Consider the following 18,077-nt stretch of genomic DNA (forward strand, 5'->3'; position numbering starts at 1 on the left):
TCCACACGTCGCTTCCAAAAACAAAATGGCAGCCTCCATGAAGTTCGCGCACGGTTTCTGTTCGGCAAGACGTTTATACCCTTTATCTCGAAGGTACGTATCGTTCACTGCGAGTTGAACAGAATTTTATTTTCCGATCACATCTTAAGAATATATTTAAACTATTTTGATGCTTGATTCGGTCGTTATCGAGTTAAAAACTGATTTCATACCGCCGGTACGAATATTTCGTCGTCGATTGGGTTCGAATCCCATTCCCCGTATTTTGTAAAAAGTTATTTCTGTTTAAACGCTCAATTTTTAGATATTGCATCGTTTCATCAAGGTCAAGTAAAAAGAAAGTAGACACAGATGTACCTGTTCCTATGATAGCAAAAGGTAATTCTTTTCCAGTAATGACGTAACTATTGCCAGACAGGCCGCGGGTTGGGCTGCAGCAAAAGTGTGTATATAACAACTATCTTATCTTAATTTTTTAAAGGCTCAAATGGTGAAGAAATCGTTATTCCTAAAAAGAAACACAGGTAAAATGCTTCTCTGTTAGAACGTGACCTTGTTATTGACCATCATAATTAATCGTTAATTCTAATTATGACACTATACCTTTAATTTTATCAATATGATATTGCAGAACTCCCACTTCAATACTGGAAGCTTTGTCCCATACAGTTGGAAAAGTGAGTACAAATATAGGGCAATCATAAAGTTATGCATAATTTATGTTATGCACTTGCAACCTGAATTAACTTTACACTTGTTATGTAGGATCCTTTGGCTCCACACTTCAAATATGTTGACGATCCATATCTGATACCAACAAGTAATTTACACAAGGTAAATTTTTCAAATCATTGATGTAGAAGTATAGGTTTTATCAGCGTATAGTAAGTATCACAAGTCCTGGATTATGGCTGAAAAGAAAAGACTTGATTTTATGAGAAAACAGAACAGGTATATCAACGCGTTTCCTAGCTAGTGCTGCCATCTTCAGCCAATTCAGCTTTCAATATCGAATGGTTATTCAATGGTTTAATATCCAGCACCAGATATAGAGTACCAGGACACTCATAATGCGCTGCAAGTGTCCTAATCAAGTCAAGTGATACACTGTCCTATTAATTCTATAGACATACAGTCAACCCCGCATAAGTCGTCATCGAATTAGTCGTATCATCACATCTCGCGTATACTTATGTTGGTCCCAATTTTTTTCTTCCTTAAACCTTATCAAATTTAGTTTATAACTCATACTTCATAAGTCGTATTGCTCCCATGATTTACTCATGTGTATACTTACATAACTAGGATATTGATCCATTTCAGCGAACGTATGCTTTATCAAAGGCATCGGGGAAAAAGGCGGCTAAATGGATACTTGAAAAACATCAGGATATTATGCCGGATGTAACTGCTGACCCGCCTATAATGGTATGTATAACTTACTGTGGTGAATTCATTCTAACATACCAGGTCTCAGCCTCACAAAAAATCTCAGCTTAGTTACATCACATTCTCCGATTATCCTATAATGGGGTACCCGCAAAACCGGCTATCCCACTAGATGGCATGATGAGCACTAGGTCGTCCGTTGTCAAAATTAGCTCATTTTCAATGAACTTTGAACTGGAATTTTAAACTCCCCAATCGATATAATATCACAGCACCCACCGAATATACAATAGTTTCATTCTCCTACTCGGATATCGGTATAGTTTTCATAAATGATTGATTCATTTGAGAGAAAAGTTCATTCAGATTTAATTGAAATCTAGAAGAAATCGAAACGCGGACGACCAACGATCTACTAGCGCCACCTGGTTGGATCCTGGCCTGCTATACGTGGAATCCTCGATTGCCACAGTAGCACCGCGGGTACCCCATTGAACTCTCACTGTTACGTCTATTTTGTTCGTCCTTTTTTGAGAACGATATTTTCGTTCACATACCCGGAACATACATACGTACATTTATTTTGAATGTCTCTTTATGTCCTGTGCAGTTAGCTCAGTTGGTTGAGTGGAGGACTGGGAACCAAGAGGTCCCTAGTGCGAAACCACCTCTGGCGTTGGCTGTCGAGACACATACATGGACTAAGCTCTGCTAACTTAGTCAGGTTGTGAGCCATAACAACCTATAAAAAGGCCCTGGCCGTCTCTTAAGACCCACTAGGGTTACACTGTAAGTAATTGCAGTCGGGACGTAAAACTCTTCTTCTTCTTAACTAAACTCTTCTTCAGGGCCGTCGGAACAGGGGCGGCCAAAGCCGCCCCACTTTTTTGCTTAACAAAATTTTTTCAAACGCATGCTGTACCTCGTAGCAGCTCGTCGTTCTATGTACTAGGTTGTTGGCTCCCGACTTCTCTTGCTTCTGTGAATGAGACCGTGAAATGGCCCCAAAACGCATCTCCGGCGATTGAATTTTCAAAATTTTTCTAGGGGGTGGCCCCCAAACCCCCTTCAGAAATAAGCCTTGCCGCCGAAAAATTCCTTCTGACGGCTCTGTTCTTCTTCTTCTAAACTCTGTATCAGAAATTCGATCCAGACGTCAACAGTGAACATATACGGGAAATATCGGAGGGAGAAGAATTATTGAAGGGTCTCATCGATGCTTCATGCGTGGCCGAAGCATGGGAGGATTATCAAAAACTTAAATCCGAAGGTAAGTGAACACATGCCCTGTTTCTAACACATGCCCTACAGTGCAACACTAGTTGAGTCATCGCTTAAAAAAGAGGATACTGATTAAATTGATTAATTGATATTGATTAAAACCTTTGGATATTGTCCAGTAGCGCATCCTGGGGTTCAATCTGAGTACTGCTCGAGGTAATATTCTGGCTGAAGCCCCAAACTTTGGCGGCAGGGTTTTGAAATTTGAAATTTTAGGTGCTCTCAGAAGCTATCTCAGCAATTTCAAAACAGGAATTACTATTAGATAATCGGCAATGCTGGAGTGCCTGTGGTGCACTGTCTGATTCACTACCAGTTCGGCACCCTATTTGCGACAAGAATCAGAGAGAGAGACTTGATACATGATGTATCAAGTCTCTCTCTGATACTTGTCGCAAATATGTTTCTGTGTCAATATTGTCTATATTGGAAATGTTGTGAGGGAAATCTTGAGTATCGCTCGAGCAGCACTCGCAGTAGGCTGAATCACTGTTGTCGCATTCAATCAATCAGGAATCAGGCCAATAAGTGATTGAAATTTATCAGATGCGATCTGAACGCATCACGAGATATTATTTTTCACATCAATTTTTTTTCTTCATTGTTGTTGGGAATCTTACTTTTGAAGAAGCGTTTCACTTTTGATTCGACAGGCAAAACTATTTCGCAAGATGTTAAACTACGGTTGTTAGATTTGTTGTGCGCATACAACAGCGAACCCGTCGAAATGGAAAACATATCGGATGAACGTTGGTACTGGCGGGAACTAGGCCAGGATGTAGGGAAAAGGTTAAAGCGATCTTGGAAGTAAGTTGTACTGGTTAGTTCCTAGCAATTTCATTTCGGAGGAGGGACCTGGTTCAACCATTGTTCTATTAACCATTGCAAGTTTTGGCTCTAGTTTTATAAGTGCGTCAGACTCTGCCTTCCAGTCAACTTAGCGAATTTTGATATTTCTATTCGGAAAAACTTACAATTAGAATCCTACCAAATAAGGCTAGTCTACTGTAAATCATCCTGGAATAACAAATTGACAAGATTATTTCTGAGATCGCACAATGAGAATAAGGTCAATGAGAGGCTATGGCAGCATAGGTGCAAAGGCACTCTGTGGTCCAAACGCTAATCAAGCCTCTCACCAATTTATACATACTAGCAGGATACCCGTCTTCGAAGGGTTGGTTGATGGATTGACATTTAAAACCATATCAGCGTTACTTGCAGTGAAAAATAGGTCATGAACTTCGTAGCTGGTAGGCTATAGGCTAGTTCACTGTTCCTCACAGAGGAAGATATCTTCTCAAATTGCTGATGATGTTTTGTACTTCATTTTGTTAAGATTATTTCTTTAACTAAATCTAATGCCTCCTTGTTTATTCACATCTTAAACCATCCGAAAAACCTTCCCTGGGTTATTTAGGACCAAAAAATTGTTACATATGAAACACGCCCAATAACAGTGATGTGTCCTCCAAAAAACCTCCAACCAATTTATGTAGTAATCTAGATACTACACTATAGGTCATCCTGAGAGATTGGGAAAATTATTTATGATTCAAATTTAACCTTACGTCTAAGGAACCAAATTTGGTCTGATTGGTTGGTCTGTTGCTGTATTTATAGAGATGGATGTCCCGCAGATCAATTGTTCGAAGAATTACAAGCGGAAAAAATTCCTGCAGCCTATAAAAGTATGATCCGTGGACTTAGCAAGGTAAATATGGATGATAAGAGTATGAGTTGTCCTATCTATGATACCCTCTATTAGAATACCTGTAATTTGAAAGGGGTTACATTGGAAATGTTGTATGCGCATTGACTTTACTCATTAACCTGATGAAGCTACTATGGACTAGTAGCAAAAGCTCATACTTTAGATAAATTAAGTTAACCTTCAGTATCATTTGACCCTTGGTTAACACGGCTCCTGGACCAAGTTCCACAGTTCTGAATTAGAGTTAACTTTGAGTTAAGGTTAGTTCATTTTCAATGAGTTAACTCAGAGTTAAATCTTAACTCACAACTGTGGAACTGGACCCTACATAACTCTCCATTGGAAATGATGCAAATAATATGGCTACTCTTTTTCTCATTTCAGTATTTACATGTTGAAGGTGCTCATTCGCTGTACAAAGAGATGCTCGAACTACAAATGACGCCGGATGTTCAGACATTCAATGCGATTCTGAGCATCGCATCGTTCTTGAGAGAGGACAATGAAGCGAGATGGGAACTTATTACTGTAAGTAAATGAACTGTATTATATGGATAATATACCGGGTACCGTAAATATTGCAGATTATCCCCTGTCAGATTTCGAAGCCAAACAGATCCCTTAAGCCCAACAACGCACACTATGCATTGAAACTGGGAAACACAGAAACACAGTCGGAAACAAACATGTTTAATCTTGCAGGGTTCGTCGGGGTGCTTGAAAAGCTTGAAATGGCTTGAATTTGAAAAATGTTATTCAAGCGCTTGAAAACAGCTTGAAAATAGATTGCAAGCTTGAAATAAATTTTTTTGGCTTGAAATAATACATATGGCTTGAAATGCTTGAATATGACAAATTCCCTTCTTCGAGAATTTTTTCCATGAAATCGCCAACAGAATTTGGTAAAGATATGATAATTACTTTTTGTCTGGGTACATTTCAAAAAAGTTATGTGACTTATGGAACACCTTGTAGATAGCATGGGGGGAAATTTTGAAGATGCTTTGATCAATCAATTACCTTGATCTATTATATTTGTAGCCCCCAAGGCCCATAAACATAAAAAAATTTGGTCAATCGCACTCAAGATGGCTGTCCTGCGACCTTTTTTGTGCCCAAAAATGTCAATTTTGGCTTCCTGCTGGTTTGCCATTTTTCATTGAAAATTGTGATGGGTATTCTATGGAAAGAGATCTTTAACACATGAGGCAGGTATTTTTGATCAGCCAATTATCATGCAATTGGCGGCCATCTTCTTCGTGTCATCAGTACTCATACATACGTGGAAATAGGTTTTTTGAGGAAAATGTCATCAGGTTTTAATGTATAGTCTTGATGAATGATTATTATCAGCACTGTCATAAGATACATCTTCTCACATGGAATTAGAATCGCCCAATTCTTTTTTCTTGCCACCAGGGGGAGTTAAATATTGAATAATACACAGTTTGTTCATTTATATGGGTACCTATGCATATTTTGTAACCGACAATCAATTGCAAAGTTATAGCTCATTTTGTTGCGAATTCGACTGTTGAAGTATCTTTTTACTCAGGCCTGGTAATTCAATTATCAGTAAGATTGAATAATTACCCTGAAATGTATGGCTGGTCTACATGACTAGCTTTCAGGCAAAGGCATTGCAAAAATGCTCCCTTATGAGCCCTCATTTTACTGGAAAGTACTTCTTTCTGAGTCTAAAAGTCCCTCCTTTTGGGTCTAAAATTGCCGAAAAGGTCTTTCTTAGTACTTCTTTTTACCCGAGCCTTACCACTGGAAACCCTGTATGAAGGATATTTGTATGCTGTTCTTTGTACAAGGTTACCATAAAATGAAATAGATGAAATTTAAGCAACGTTTAACGAGTAACTGGATGTAACATTGCTTGTTGAATAATTGATAATGCGTACGCCCAAGGGGTCGGTCTGGTGCAGAAAACCCTTCGACTTTCTTGAATCCTGTATGTATGTATCCGTCGCAGTGCATCATGTAAAATGTTATGGCTTTTAATTCTGCACATATTTCAAATTATTCACCGGTTCGGAATACCGATACCTAATAATTAACCTTATTAGTTAAACGTAGCAAATTTTTCACGTTCTGCTGCGATGTGTACCGGTAGATATTTTTATCAGAATGCAATATTAGAGTCACGTTACATTAAACATTTCGGATCAGACTCGAGTACTTTTTACACGTTGATTGCCGTCGAGAATTATCATACATAACATCGTGTTCAGTCGGTTTATGAGTACTCGCGCTCATGATGACTTCGACATTACTTCGACCAAATTACGAAAATATCACCGCTATAATCTCCGCAGAAGTCACGCCTGATCCAGCGGAATGCAACCCACCGGTCAGATGGCAATATACCTTCAGCGTCTATATGTACGTATTGGCGTATTTACCGGCGTCGTTGATGGGAAACGTTCTCAATTCAGCTACGATAACAGTTTTTCGTCGTATCGATAGCGACGCGTATCTGACAGTCATAATTCTCGCGTGGTTCGATTTGCTTTTTCTGATCGCGGTGTTTCTACTTTATCCACTGCGAACAATCGTTATCTACGCATCGCTCTACGAACGCATACACAGGTACGATGACTGGTATTTTGGACACGAAATAATTATTTGGGCGATGCTTTTTTTCTTCGTTTTTCAAATGGCCAGGAATTGGTCCGTTGTCATATTAACTTTAGAATGATTAATTGTTGTCGCTAGCCCGCTGTATTTCAGACAGTTTTGGGCCAAAACTCAAATCGCTTATCTTGCAGTTTTGAATTTCGTTGTATCCGTATTCTTAAACTGGCCTTACTTCTTTCCCCTGTATCTTCCTGCTAGAGCTTCTTGGCATTGTTTTCGAGAGATCTCGCTGTACACTTTGGGAACATTTGGAGCTACGCTTATCCGACCTCCTTTCAATTACAATTTCGGCATTGCATACGCATTTACATACCACACTTCTATGTTCATGTGCACTATTTCCCCATTCGTTATATTGGTTGTGATAAACATCGCGCTGATGATAATAATCGTACGAAATCGTTACAAACTGCGAAAGGAATTAGCCCCATCTGTAGTCAGAATATCGTATACAGATTCGAAAGAGCAGAAGATTTTGAAGATGGTTCTTTTGATAGTTTTGATGTTTATGATATTTGAAATTCCTGCTTCAATTGACCGTCTTATAACTTATCACGAAACACGGTTTAGATCGAAGTTCAGCTTTTCACAGGATTCGTTGATGTTGATGAGAAAGATTGGAATTCTACTGAGCATTTTAGATTCGTCTCTAAATTTTGTAAAAAGTGTACTGTTCAACTAATATGCTTTTCAAAAAAACCGCTAAAGTATTTTTTCTCATTCACTATTTTACTCATTGAATACGCGCTTGGTTTATGAGATGGATTGTAATCGTGTAAACCCTGCTAGGTCTATTACTGATCGCTGGGTTTAGTTTCGGATCCTTCGGAAAACAACTGCAGGGTCCATTTGTCAAAAGATTATTTCTTTTTCGAATACAAATAATTAGATCCCATTTGATCATTATGACGCTTAAATTTCCAAATCCAATGAAAATTAAATTTTTGAGGTTTGTATCAGTAGTAGCAGCTGCCCTATGGCGGGCCAAAACCACCAAAACATAACAAAAAGGTTGAACGATGTCTGAAAGATATAAAACGATAAAAAAAAGATATGAAACGATGATACTTAACGTATAGAACAATGGTATTAGTTATGAATCGATGATAGAACATGCATTGATGAAGAAAACTTTATTTAACGATATCATTTGATGATGTTAGTCTAAAAACGATGATCAAAGATAGACTGGTTCCCTTCGAACGTCTAAAACAGCGCGACCTTGAGAGAGTAGTTGAAAATAATCGGTTTTCATAACCGCACTCTGTGGGAACCAGTCTATCTTTCATTATCATTGGTCGGGCGACTGTCATTAGTGCTGCACCGTTTTAGACGTAGACTGGTTGCCTGTCCAATTCTGCGCTTGATTTTCGAACTATTTCCAGAATATAGTTCCAACTAACGGACATTCGGTTTCGTTTAGTTCGACTATAGTCGACTAACTCAGAAAACCGAAGGCGGCCCAGAATAGCTGCCTAACTACCAGTCTATTTTAGACATTTGAAAGGGAACCCATTGTTTTTAGACTAACATCATCAAATGATATCGTTAAATAAAGTTTTCTTCATCAATGCATGTTCTATTATCGATTCATAACTAATACCATCGTTTTATACGTTTTAGTATCATCATTTCCTATCTTTTTATTATCGCTTTATATCTTTCAGACATCGTTCAACCTTTTGTTACATTTTGGTGGTTTTGGCCCACCATACTGCCCAACGAAACAACGATTTCAAATATTCTTTATCGAATGTATTCGATTATGATTGATATGAAAACTGGACTTCACTTGCAATTCTGCACAGCACTAAACAATTCAACATGAATCACACAATAAACGTATGATGTCGGATTTTCATCAGTTCATTAAAGCAAAACTTAAACACGCGCTTGCATAGAAAATGTTAAACTTGCACTGATATCAACTGGGAAATCTGGGTCCACCGAAGTGGCATGATGGTGTCAATTGAGATGAAGCATCGTAATTTTCAATGCACCTTCGAACTTAGAACAAATTGGTTGCTACCGGTTAGAAAATTTACTCAAAAGAAGTTACCAACTAAACAATATATTGACCGTAGGAATAGCCAGAAAACCCATTATCGCTGCCTTGCAGCTGTATTTATTTTTATTACTAATAGTTATATCTTATCACATGGGAGTTATCTTATGTCAAAGCTTTCAGAAAACTTTTTTGTTTATACAGAATGTGTTACAACAGATGAAAGACGTTGAAGTCGCCCCGAACTTGAACACGTTCAATGCCGTTTTCGCCAGTTTAACGAGGATGTCTCGATGGAAACGTAGTAATTCACTAACATTGCAAACACTGAATGAGATGAACGCTTGTGGCATAGGTGAGATATAAAAATCCAAAACACGCAATGTGTAAGCGCTCGTTAATGGATTCATTTCAACTTGTTACTGAGAGAACGCATCCGAGAAGTTTATTAAGGCCTGAATCCCTAGCATAGAAAATCCAACATCAGGTCTATCAGATATGTTAGTTAGTAAGGCGTGTTGCTTAGATAAGCTTATTGTGAAATTTCCTATGTTTGCTGTTGATAGTTATATTGGTTTTAAGGAATCATTCAGTAGCGGGGGGATGTCGGTACCTAAAACGTTTGACATGATAATCAATCGATGTGTCAGTTGACACAAACTTTATCGAACGGCGGCTAGCAGTTAACAGTTTTGGCTGGCTCTAACCACTCTTCGAGCAATCATCTCAACGTTGAGATGATTGCTCATAAATGTATGAAACGAGCAGTTAGAGGCTCAGGCGGCAATGTTGGCTGCCTTTTGATAATTTCTGGTGTGCATTTTATATAGATTAACTTAATCCTGGGGATGGAATTGGTAATTACTGATCACGATAAATAATGTAGAGAACTTTCGAGGTTCAAGTGTACAGAATAGGACTGTAAAAAATGGCTAAAAATTTACGTCTTATAATTTCAGAACCGAGTCTAGGGACGTGGTCGTGTATTTTGCAAGTTTTTTACAGCAACGAAAGTAAGTCTTTTATACAAACTGCAGTCAAGTATGGATGATAATATATCAGTGTCTGTCTAATACAGCATTTATGTTTCGATTGTCTGGTTAAATGATGATAGTACTACAGCATATCGGTGTGCCTAATCTATTTCATGAATTCATGTGCATGGGGATTTTGACCTTTAACTGATGATTTGCAGTACCACTTCCCTGCATTCTCTATTAGATTTAGTGTCACAACATGGCAATTTTTAGGCCAGCTGTAGGCTGAGCCTATTACTATACAAATGGAGCGAATTTAAATGACATGGTTTCCACACAAAAGGCTCTTTTGCTTGCCAAGTGAGGGCATATTCGAACAAATCACGTATTTAAGCGTAATCCATTCTCGGAATCGTAGCGAGCAGAATTTTGAAATAGGTTCTCATAAAAATGTTTTCTGCATTTTTCACAAAAGTTAAATCGGGAAAATTTCAATTTTTATCAGCCAATCAGGAAGTTGTGTCTTCCCTGTGATTGGTTTATCTGAAAATATCAGCAGCTGTTCACGTGAATTATCGCGATTTCATTACTGGCGCTTTTTCGCATGACTTCATGTATCAACACGCGACAATACTTCCGCATTCGCTACGTGTTCGCTGATTGGCCCATTTACTGGGAAATTCCACAGAAGCCTAATGTGGTTTGTTACAAGCGCTGTGATTGGCCCGACCCGATTCTGGCACGGCTTTAGCTTAGTGGGTTCGAATCCCTTGACGGGTGAAGATGATGGATCCTATCAATATCTATTGAAACTAATAAGTTTCCCGGTTGGGCAGCCGCGGATATCTACTGGAAGTATTCCGGTTCGATATTTCGAGGTTTCTTTGAATTTTGGAGTGATATTGAAATCCGGTAAATACCAGCGGTAGATTGTGAAAACCCATTGCATGATATTTGTATTACTTAATCAACGAAAAGCGTCGGGGGCCGCGCCAGGAGTTTTCGTGATTCAAGTAGCGCAATAGCCTACTTCTTCGTGTTCGTCCACCTCAATTTTCACTCCGCCGATCGCTGACACGGCTCTGTCCCCGTCGGCGCTGTGATTGCACTTTCGTACCAACAAAATTTTTTATTTCTATATCAGGGAGGTCTGGAGAATAAAAAAGTCAAAATTTGGATATCACATAGGCCTGATTTCATCGAATAAGTCGACCATGGTCGTTACGTTTCCGTACTTATTACCACCTAAAACCTATTTCGTTTACAGAAATCAGGTGTTCACGTGAACCCGCGGTATCGTCTACTGTTTTACTTCCGGGTTTTATTTTAAGATTTAAAATTGTATTTCAAGATCGATTTCTATGAAATCTTTAGTTGATTTGGTGTTTGGGAGGAATTTTTATTTGCTCTACAGAAAATTCATCCTTGACAATTGCGCAAGGTTCGCGAAAAAAAAGGTTTTACCAAATCGGGTGTATGACCTTGATATGCTAATTAGCCATGTGCCCGAATTGCAAATTCAATCAAATTTTATTCTGCCAAAAAAATGTTAAATACAATTCGCTTTCCGAGAGTTAATGGTATGCTGCATGGAACAAAGTTGTTTTGAGATGGGTCTTGAAGCTATTTAGGTCGAGAGATAACCATCTAGATAGTTCTTGAGAGTTCCAAAGTTTTGAAGACGCTTCAAGGTAATGTCTTGATATTTGGTTTATACGTGTATCTACCCTAGACACATCTTCAGGCCAAAAACTGGCCCTGTCAGATTCAAGATGGCCGACTGGCAGCCATTGTTGTTCGCCAAAATCAGCACTTTTTACACATTTTTGAAGTTTTCGAGGGAAATTTTGAAGACACTTTTATCAATAACCTTGATCATTCGTATATATTTGTATCCCCCGAGGGCCCATCGGCATGAGAAAAATTGGGTCGATCGGACTCAAGATGGCCGTACTGTAACCTTTTTTGTTCCCAAAAATGTCAATTTTGGCCTGAATTCTGAGTACTGTAGCTTTCTAATGGTGTGCCATGTTTCATTGCAATTTGTAATGGGTATTCTTTGGAAAGGGATCTTTTATATCCGAGAGGGTATTTTTGACCATGCAATTATGACGCACTTGGCGGCCATCTTGGGGTCATCGGTACTCATTCGTAGTTGGAAAAAAAGTTTTTCCACATCATAATTGATACTTAAGCATATTTTGCTACTATAATCAATTGGAAAGTTGTAGCTCATGACATGGTCTATGATCTTGGTGAGTTTCAAGCTCATTGGTTTTTGTATATGGCCACCAGGGGCGTTGAACAATACAATAACTTGGTATTTCTATATTACATTCGTTCCTGCTGTCTGTGTTAACACACAATTTTACTATGTAAATGATATCGAGCAGGGAGTGTATATTGATAAATATAACCCACAGATTACATCATTTATAAAAAGCAAATCTGACAGGCTGGCCATTGTGCCCCTTGGGGCTCTTGTTCATATTTTCAACTTAGGATTTTTCATGGGTAACTGATCCATGCAGACTTGAAACTAATACAATGTGTGAAACACTTTCTGGTCTGTGTAAAAAAGGCAGTTTAGGTCAAAACGGTTAAGGGTTATTGGATGTCACTGTTATTAATTTTTGTGGACGAATAATATATCATGTGTATCATATTTTGCCTATCCCAAGTGTCGAAGGCTCTTAAACGAGTATAGGCCTACACAAAATTGATTTCTTTCTGTCTCATTGGTTATAGATTACCAAAATACGATGTTGTACGAAATCTTGGACCAAGTGGAGGGTAAAGAATTTCAGGTGCAGCATCCAATAGATGGTAAGTGATACCATGATCCAAAAGCTTTCAGAAAAAGTACATGCGTTTGCTAGACTAATGCACAAGTACTGTTCAGTATTAAAGACAATTTACTAAACGTTGCAAGAAAAATTAGAAATACTGAAATATACCCGGTATGTTTGTTCTAGGGGGCACTAGGGCCCTTGTTTTCGATATCTGTCTTCCTCTCAATCAATGACTAACAAATTCATCCCTAGCTGTTGGTTGAAATTTCAGGAGAAAACTCTTTTAAATTTGTTTGTGGAAAACTTATCTTTTCCATTAAAGATTATAGAAATATACATTGATGTTAAGTATATGTTCCATAATCAGAGAAGTTGAAAACTTAAGATATTGTGACGTGATTAAATCTATCATTAAAAATACCAATTTTCGGTTTGCACGAATATATTGCACATTGATGTATTTACTATTTTCAGTTGAGTTCTTTAGAATGGCTATGTTGAAGGTAAAAAGCTTTTCCACGTTCTATTGAACTTTCTTTTCTGAAATTATCCGTTCACATAAAAGCTCATTTAAGAAATCGTGGTCGTTTTTACTTTTTTCGTTTCAGTGCCTGATTAATCTAAAGGACATCGATTTAGCCAATCGAATTGATCGACTGCTAAATACTGGAAATCATAAAGCATTGATGGGAGATAGCTACAAAGAAACGACTTACTAGTAAGTATCCGGTGCCTTAGTTTTATACTACAAAAGCTTAACAAGTCTCCATATGCTACTGATTACTGTGTGTGGCAGGAGTAATTTTTTGATGAATTATAACTACTAATACCAATGACAATGTGATATGAGGCAAATTTGATACCTTGATATGGTTGTATGCTCTGGTACTTCAGTCCATGTGGCTCAATAGGAGAGGTGTTCAGTTTTGGCTCAGATCTGAATGTTGCAAGAATGAATATCAATATATGTCGTCATGTCGGATTTAATGCCACTGTACCCAATAACATAATATACTGTGAGAAAACCTGTTCAGCTCTTTCTCTAATGAGGGACTGTGCGGGGTTTTGGCAACAGCTAGGAATAGCTATCACGGAAACTTTGTATTTGGTTCGATAATACATGTACCGGCAGTTTAAACTCAAATGAGTTAATTTATGCAACCAGTTACCTGTAAATTCATATTTTATTGGTGTTCATTTTGCAGTAATTCCTATTTCCGTTTGATGTGTGAATTCGGTATGATTGAAGATATTATGGAGTTGTATGAACGTTATGTACCAAATGTAAGTTGAATATATTTTGTAGGTTTTTGTGTTTTGCCCCATACACTAGGGACCGACTAGGCAATTTTGTATCTAGAATCTTTGTATTTCTGTGTGTACTTTGTATGCCCACCATCATAAATACCTTTCAAATGACAAAATAGCTCTCAATGGTGTAATAACTTACTCCTTAGGTTTGGACACCTGGCTTTCATATCATGCTCGACGTAATAAAGGCATTAGATCTTCAAGATGGCTTCATGCATCTGCCAAAAATCTGGTCAGGTATATTTGATTAATTCTTCTTTTTGTATGTTTGTAAACCTTCATATACTGGTAGGTGAAGAAGCGATTTTCAATGATTAAGAGTGAGCTCATTTACGAATATTATCAAAATCCCAGTCTACACTATGGAGAAATTTGTGTCCACAAAGCTGTGCCAACTGAAAGTTCCATATCAAAATGTACTTGCTTAACCAGAAAATGACCTGGGACCAGTTGCTCAAAAATTGGCTTAAGATAACCGATGGTTAAATACCATAGCAACAATGAAATTTTAATTGTCACTATGTCAACTATCCACTCGTTAACTGTAAACAACTTTAGAGCAACTGACCCCTGCTATACTAGAAAACAGCTTACCCGGTAAACGCATAAGCTGGTGAATAAACTGTACTGTATAGCGTTTTGAAGTCTCGCAACATCGATTTTTAAGATTTGGTACTGTTTGAATACACAAGAAGGGAAGATCTAGTTACACCAGCATTACATCTGATGACGAAATTAAAAGATGACGAACAGGTGCTTTATCTTGCTATTGATATCAAACGTCTTTCTCGGTCTGTGCAACTTTTTCATACAATTTTCTAATGGATACTAAAACTGTTAAATCCTGAATAAGATTTTGCTACCTATTATTCATGGATGGATAATTATCTTGTCGATATGCCAAAAATAGTATTTGTGTATGATCTATATATTGTGCTAGGACGGAACGGGAGACACTGGTTATCATAGTGTTTCTATTTTCCAGCTTCAAGAATTGTTTCACACCATATGTAAGCAAACATTAGAGCAAATAAAAGAAGTTGATGCTGACCCCATTGCGTACAGGATGAGTGGCAATAAGTCAGTGATGTAAGTTAGATCCTGTGTAGAAACTTCAATTCAATTTCAATTTGACAGTTCTAGATAATATCTAATTTTCAATTATCTAACTCCTAAGCGTCATGAATCTTGAGTCCAGATTATAGAGTTACATGTTATCTTATGTCAAATGTTAAAGATCTTCTTGTTCGCCTTCATTTCTTCACAGTTTGTCCGGACCTATCATCAGCCATTTTATTGATATCTCATTGAATTCAAACGACTTGGAGATTGCATGGTATGTAAGGCTAGACGGGCAAATAGTTGATTCATCCAATTACACATGCTCCTCACTGCTTATACAATGTAGAAAAGATACAGTCTTTATGTATCTTTTGATTGTAGGTTTTATAGTTATTAGCATTCACCTGGTATGTGTGTGTTTCATGTTTTGCAGGGAATTCTATGAAACTTTCATCAGAAAACAGGGGGAACTTACCGGTTTACCTAGGTAATGATTGTTTAACTAAACTTTGATGTTTTTTCCGCCCCTGATCTTTCTTTGCGTATGCTCAAATTTGTGCGTCCTTTTTTCCAGTGAAAATACCTTATTCAGATTAACGGAGAAATTCATGAAAAATCAGGATTCCGTCAAAGTTATGGTGAGTGTTTTATAAGATATTGCTTAAGCATATTTTTTTGAAGTTTTGAAGCATATCAGAAAACCAGAAAATCTAGTCATTACAGTCAACTCTGCTTGCCTTGGAGCGAATTGATCCAATTCATGTGTGACAAATTTTATCGGTCCCAGGAGATCCAAAGCAAGCAGAATTTACTGTATAACCAATAGTTTGGGTAATAATTTCAGTAAATTGACCATGGAGACTACAGTAGTTTCCTGTAATAACAAACCAGAAAATCTGTTCACCTTAATCAAAACAGTGAACTCGGAAACAATGATCCGTGATTCATCGGATATGCCGAGAAAGATAATTTTATTAATTTCATACTGGATATAACAAACCATTGGTTATTTTCTAGTCCCGTGAAGTTCGCTGTAATGAGATTCCATTGTAATTTGTTGAAGTATACCATAGCATAGAGCTAATCTAATTTTCTCATTTCGAGATTTTCCTTTGTTGTCTTGCGATAAATATTTATATTAGCATTTTCGTTGTAACTAGTTCAACTGCCTAAAATCTCCAAGCTCGGCAATTTGCATATCGTTCAAGTTTGTGGCAACTCCTTTTGTAGAAATTGATTAGCACAATGGCTGATTTAGCGTTACCAATGACAAAGGATCTCGCAAAGAAATGCCTTGAAGAGATGGAATTATCCGATATAGACAGGTGAGAAATATTTTGTCCAAGCCCTTTGATTATTGCGTCAAAAATATTTCCATAATCCTGCCTACGCTGGAAACAGATGTCATATTTATTTCAGTTTGTAACTAGTCTTTCAGTAAAGTATCAACAATATATGCACATGTACTACATTATTGTATGCGAGTAGTACCAGTCACCAATATCCAGTTCAACAATTTGACTAGTTTTGTTTCCAACACCTTAAAGTTCAAATTCTAATTGAAAATGTCGAACTGGGTCCTGTATCACAACAATTCGCTTTCCAAATCTGCCAAAAATCTAAATTTGAAGAATGGTGGTAAAGTCTGGTCCAGGGCTCGGGTCTTGGGTTCAGGCAGCAGATTCATGCAGATTAAGAAGGTACATGTAGTTACAAAATAGCATGTCTTAGTATTAACATTTGTTAATTCTCTTATTTTTTCAGAAGTCATATGTCTGTTCTAGTTTAAGCCAACTGAATTATTAGGAAAAAGAAGTCATAATTAAATCATGTTCCAGTTTCTTCAAATAATGTATAGTGTGTTAGTAGTGCTTATCTTGCACACAGTGTTTTGTAAAATAATTTGTGTATGTGTAAATATAATAGTATTATATATCATGTGAAATTGAATATCTCTTATTTGAAAAACATAAAGGAATCATTGACGTTGGTTGGATAACATTTACTCATTAACCCTTTCAGTGCTGACTAATCAATACCCTTTATTGCTGGAGATTTTGAAAAATTCCAACCTAGTGTGTTGAATAACGGGAATACCACTATAGTGCGTCTACACCGCGGTTCAGTGTATTGTTAGTTACTAATATTTCACTATGTTTGACAGGTGCTACCATCTTTCAAAAGAGATAAAAACTAATTACTAATTACATCAATACACCGTAGTGCGGTGTACTAGCAAAATCCATCACCGTTTCATACACTGCAGTGTGGTGTAGACGCACTGAAAGGGTTAAGTGATTCGACTCTGGCCGAAAAGGTTCAAAATGCTGCTCCGGTAGAAAGGGTACATACCTCACACAGTCGAAAATAGTTTATGGTCATAAGCCGATCAATGATCTCATTCATTTCTGATACGTGCTATGTTAACAAAGAAGTGCATATACAGTAGATTGCGCCAGAGTCAGATAACTGTTCAACTCGGATAACTGTTCAACTCGAATAACCGTTCAACTCGGATGCTTGTTGAAATATTTTTTGTGACACATTTAACAAATACATAACATCCAACTCAGATATGGCTCTCAAGTCAGACATTTTTACGGTCCCAAAAGATCCAACTTAAGCGGAGTCTACTAGTACTGTATATAGCAGGAAATCTGATTATACATCATTTTGTCTGCACACTCGTCTACTATGGAAGTGATTTACTCTGGCTATGCTAGTATCAATCAGCTGCCCGAAACCCAGACATTCAATACTGTATCACCTGTGTTTAGGACTTTCACCAGACACCTAATTGAAAACAAATTAGAAATTCCAGTTTTGTAAAGCGATCATCTTCAGTCACACTTCCCACTATGGCAATTGTCTAGGTACAGGCCTTTAGGCAGATAGATACC

The 18,077-nt window shown here is 37.6% G+C and overlaps 1 protein-coding gene across 1 annotated transcript; it reads left to right on the forward strand.

Annotated features, from left to right (window-relative positions):
* The first annotated feature begins 32 nt into the window (after nucleotides 1-32).
* LOC141899848 (small ribosomal subunit protein mS39-like) lies at nucleotides 33-17,065 on the forward strand. The gene is made up of 24 exons (XM_074786413.1): nucleotides 33-93; nucleotides 305-378; nucleotides 482-524; nucleotides 632-677; nucleotides 766-834; nucleotides 1,324-1,428; nucleotides 2,530-2,659; nucleotides 3,324-3,477; nucleotides 4,294-4,384; nucleotides 4,769-4,912; nucleotides 9,240-9,390; nucleotides 9,995-10,048; nucleotides 12,761-12,838; nucleotides 13,279-13,307; nucleotides 13,413-13,522; nucleotides 14,010-14,088; nucleotides 14,262-14,352; nucleotides 14,783-14,868; nucleotides 15,101-15,204; nucleotides 15,383-15,451; nucleotides 15,611-15,664; nucleotides 15,752-15,815; nucleotides 16,408-16,502; nucleotides 16,942-17,065. Exons 1-24 carry the CDS (start codon nucleotides 38-40, stop codon nucleotides 16,964-16,966), a joined length of 2,001 nt encoding a protein of 666 aa, XP_074642514.1. The 5' UTR covers nucleotides 33-37; the 3' UTR covers nucleotides 16,967-17,065.
* The last annotated feature ends 1,012 nt before the right edge of the window (nucleotides 17,066-18,077 follow it).

The sequence above is a fragment of the Tubulanus polymorphus genome, chromosome 2, assembly GCF_964204645.1.
Source record: "Tubulanus polymorphus chromosome 2, tnTubPoly1.2, whole genome shotgun sequence".
NCBI lineage: Eukaryota > Metazoa > Nemertea > Palaeonemertea > Tubulaniformes > Tubulanidae > Tubulanus > Tubulanus polymorphus.

Coding starts and splice junctions, on each gene's coding strand:
- LOC141899848 (XM_074786413.1), top strand. CDS start 38: ATGAAGTTCGCGCACGGTTTCTGTTCGGCAAGACGTTTATACCCTTTA. Junction 379..481: donor TGTTCCTATGATAGCAAAAG/GTAATTCTTTTC, acceptor AATTTTTTAAAG/GCTCAAATGGTGAAGAAATC. Junction 10,049..12,760: donor AGTTTTTTACAGCAACGAAA/GTAAGTCTTTTA, acceptor CATTGGTTATAG/ATTACCAAAATACGATGTTG.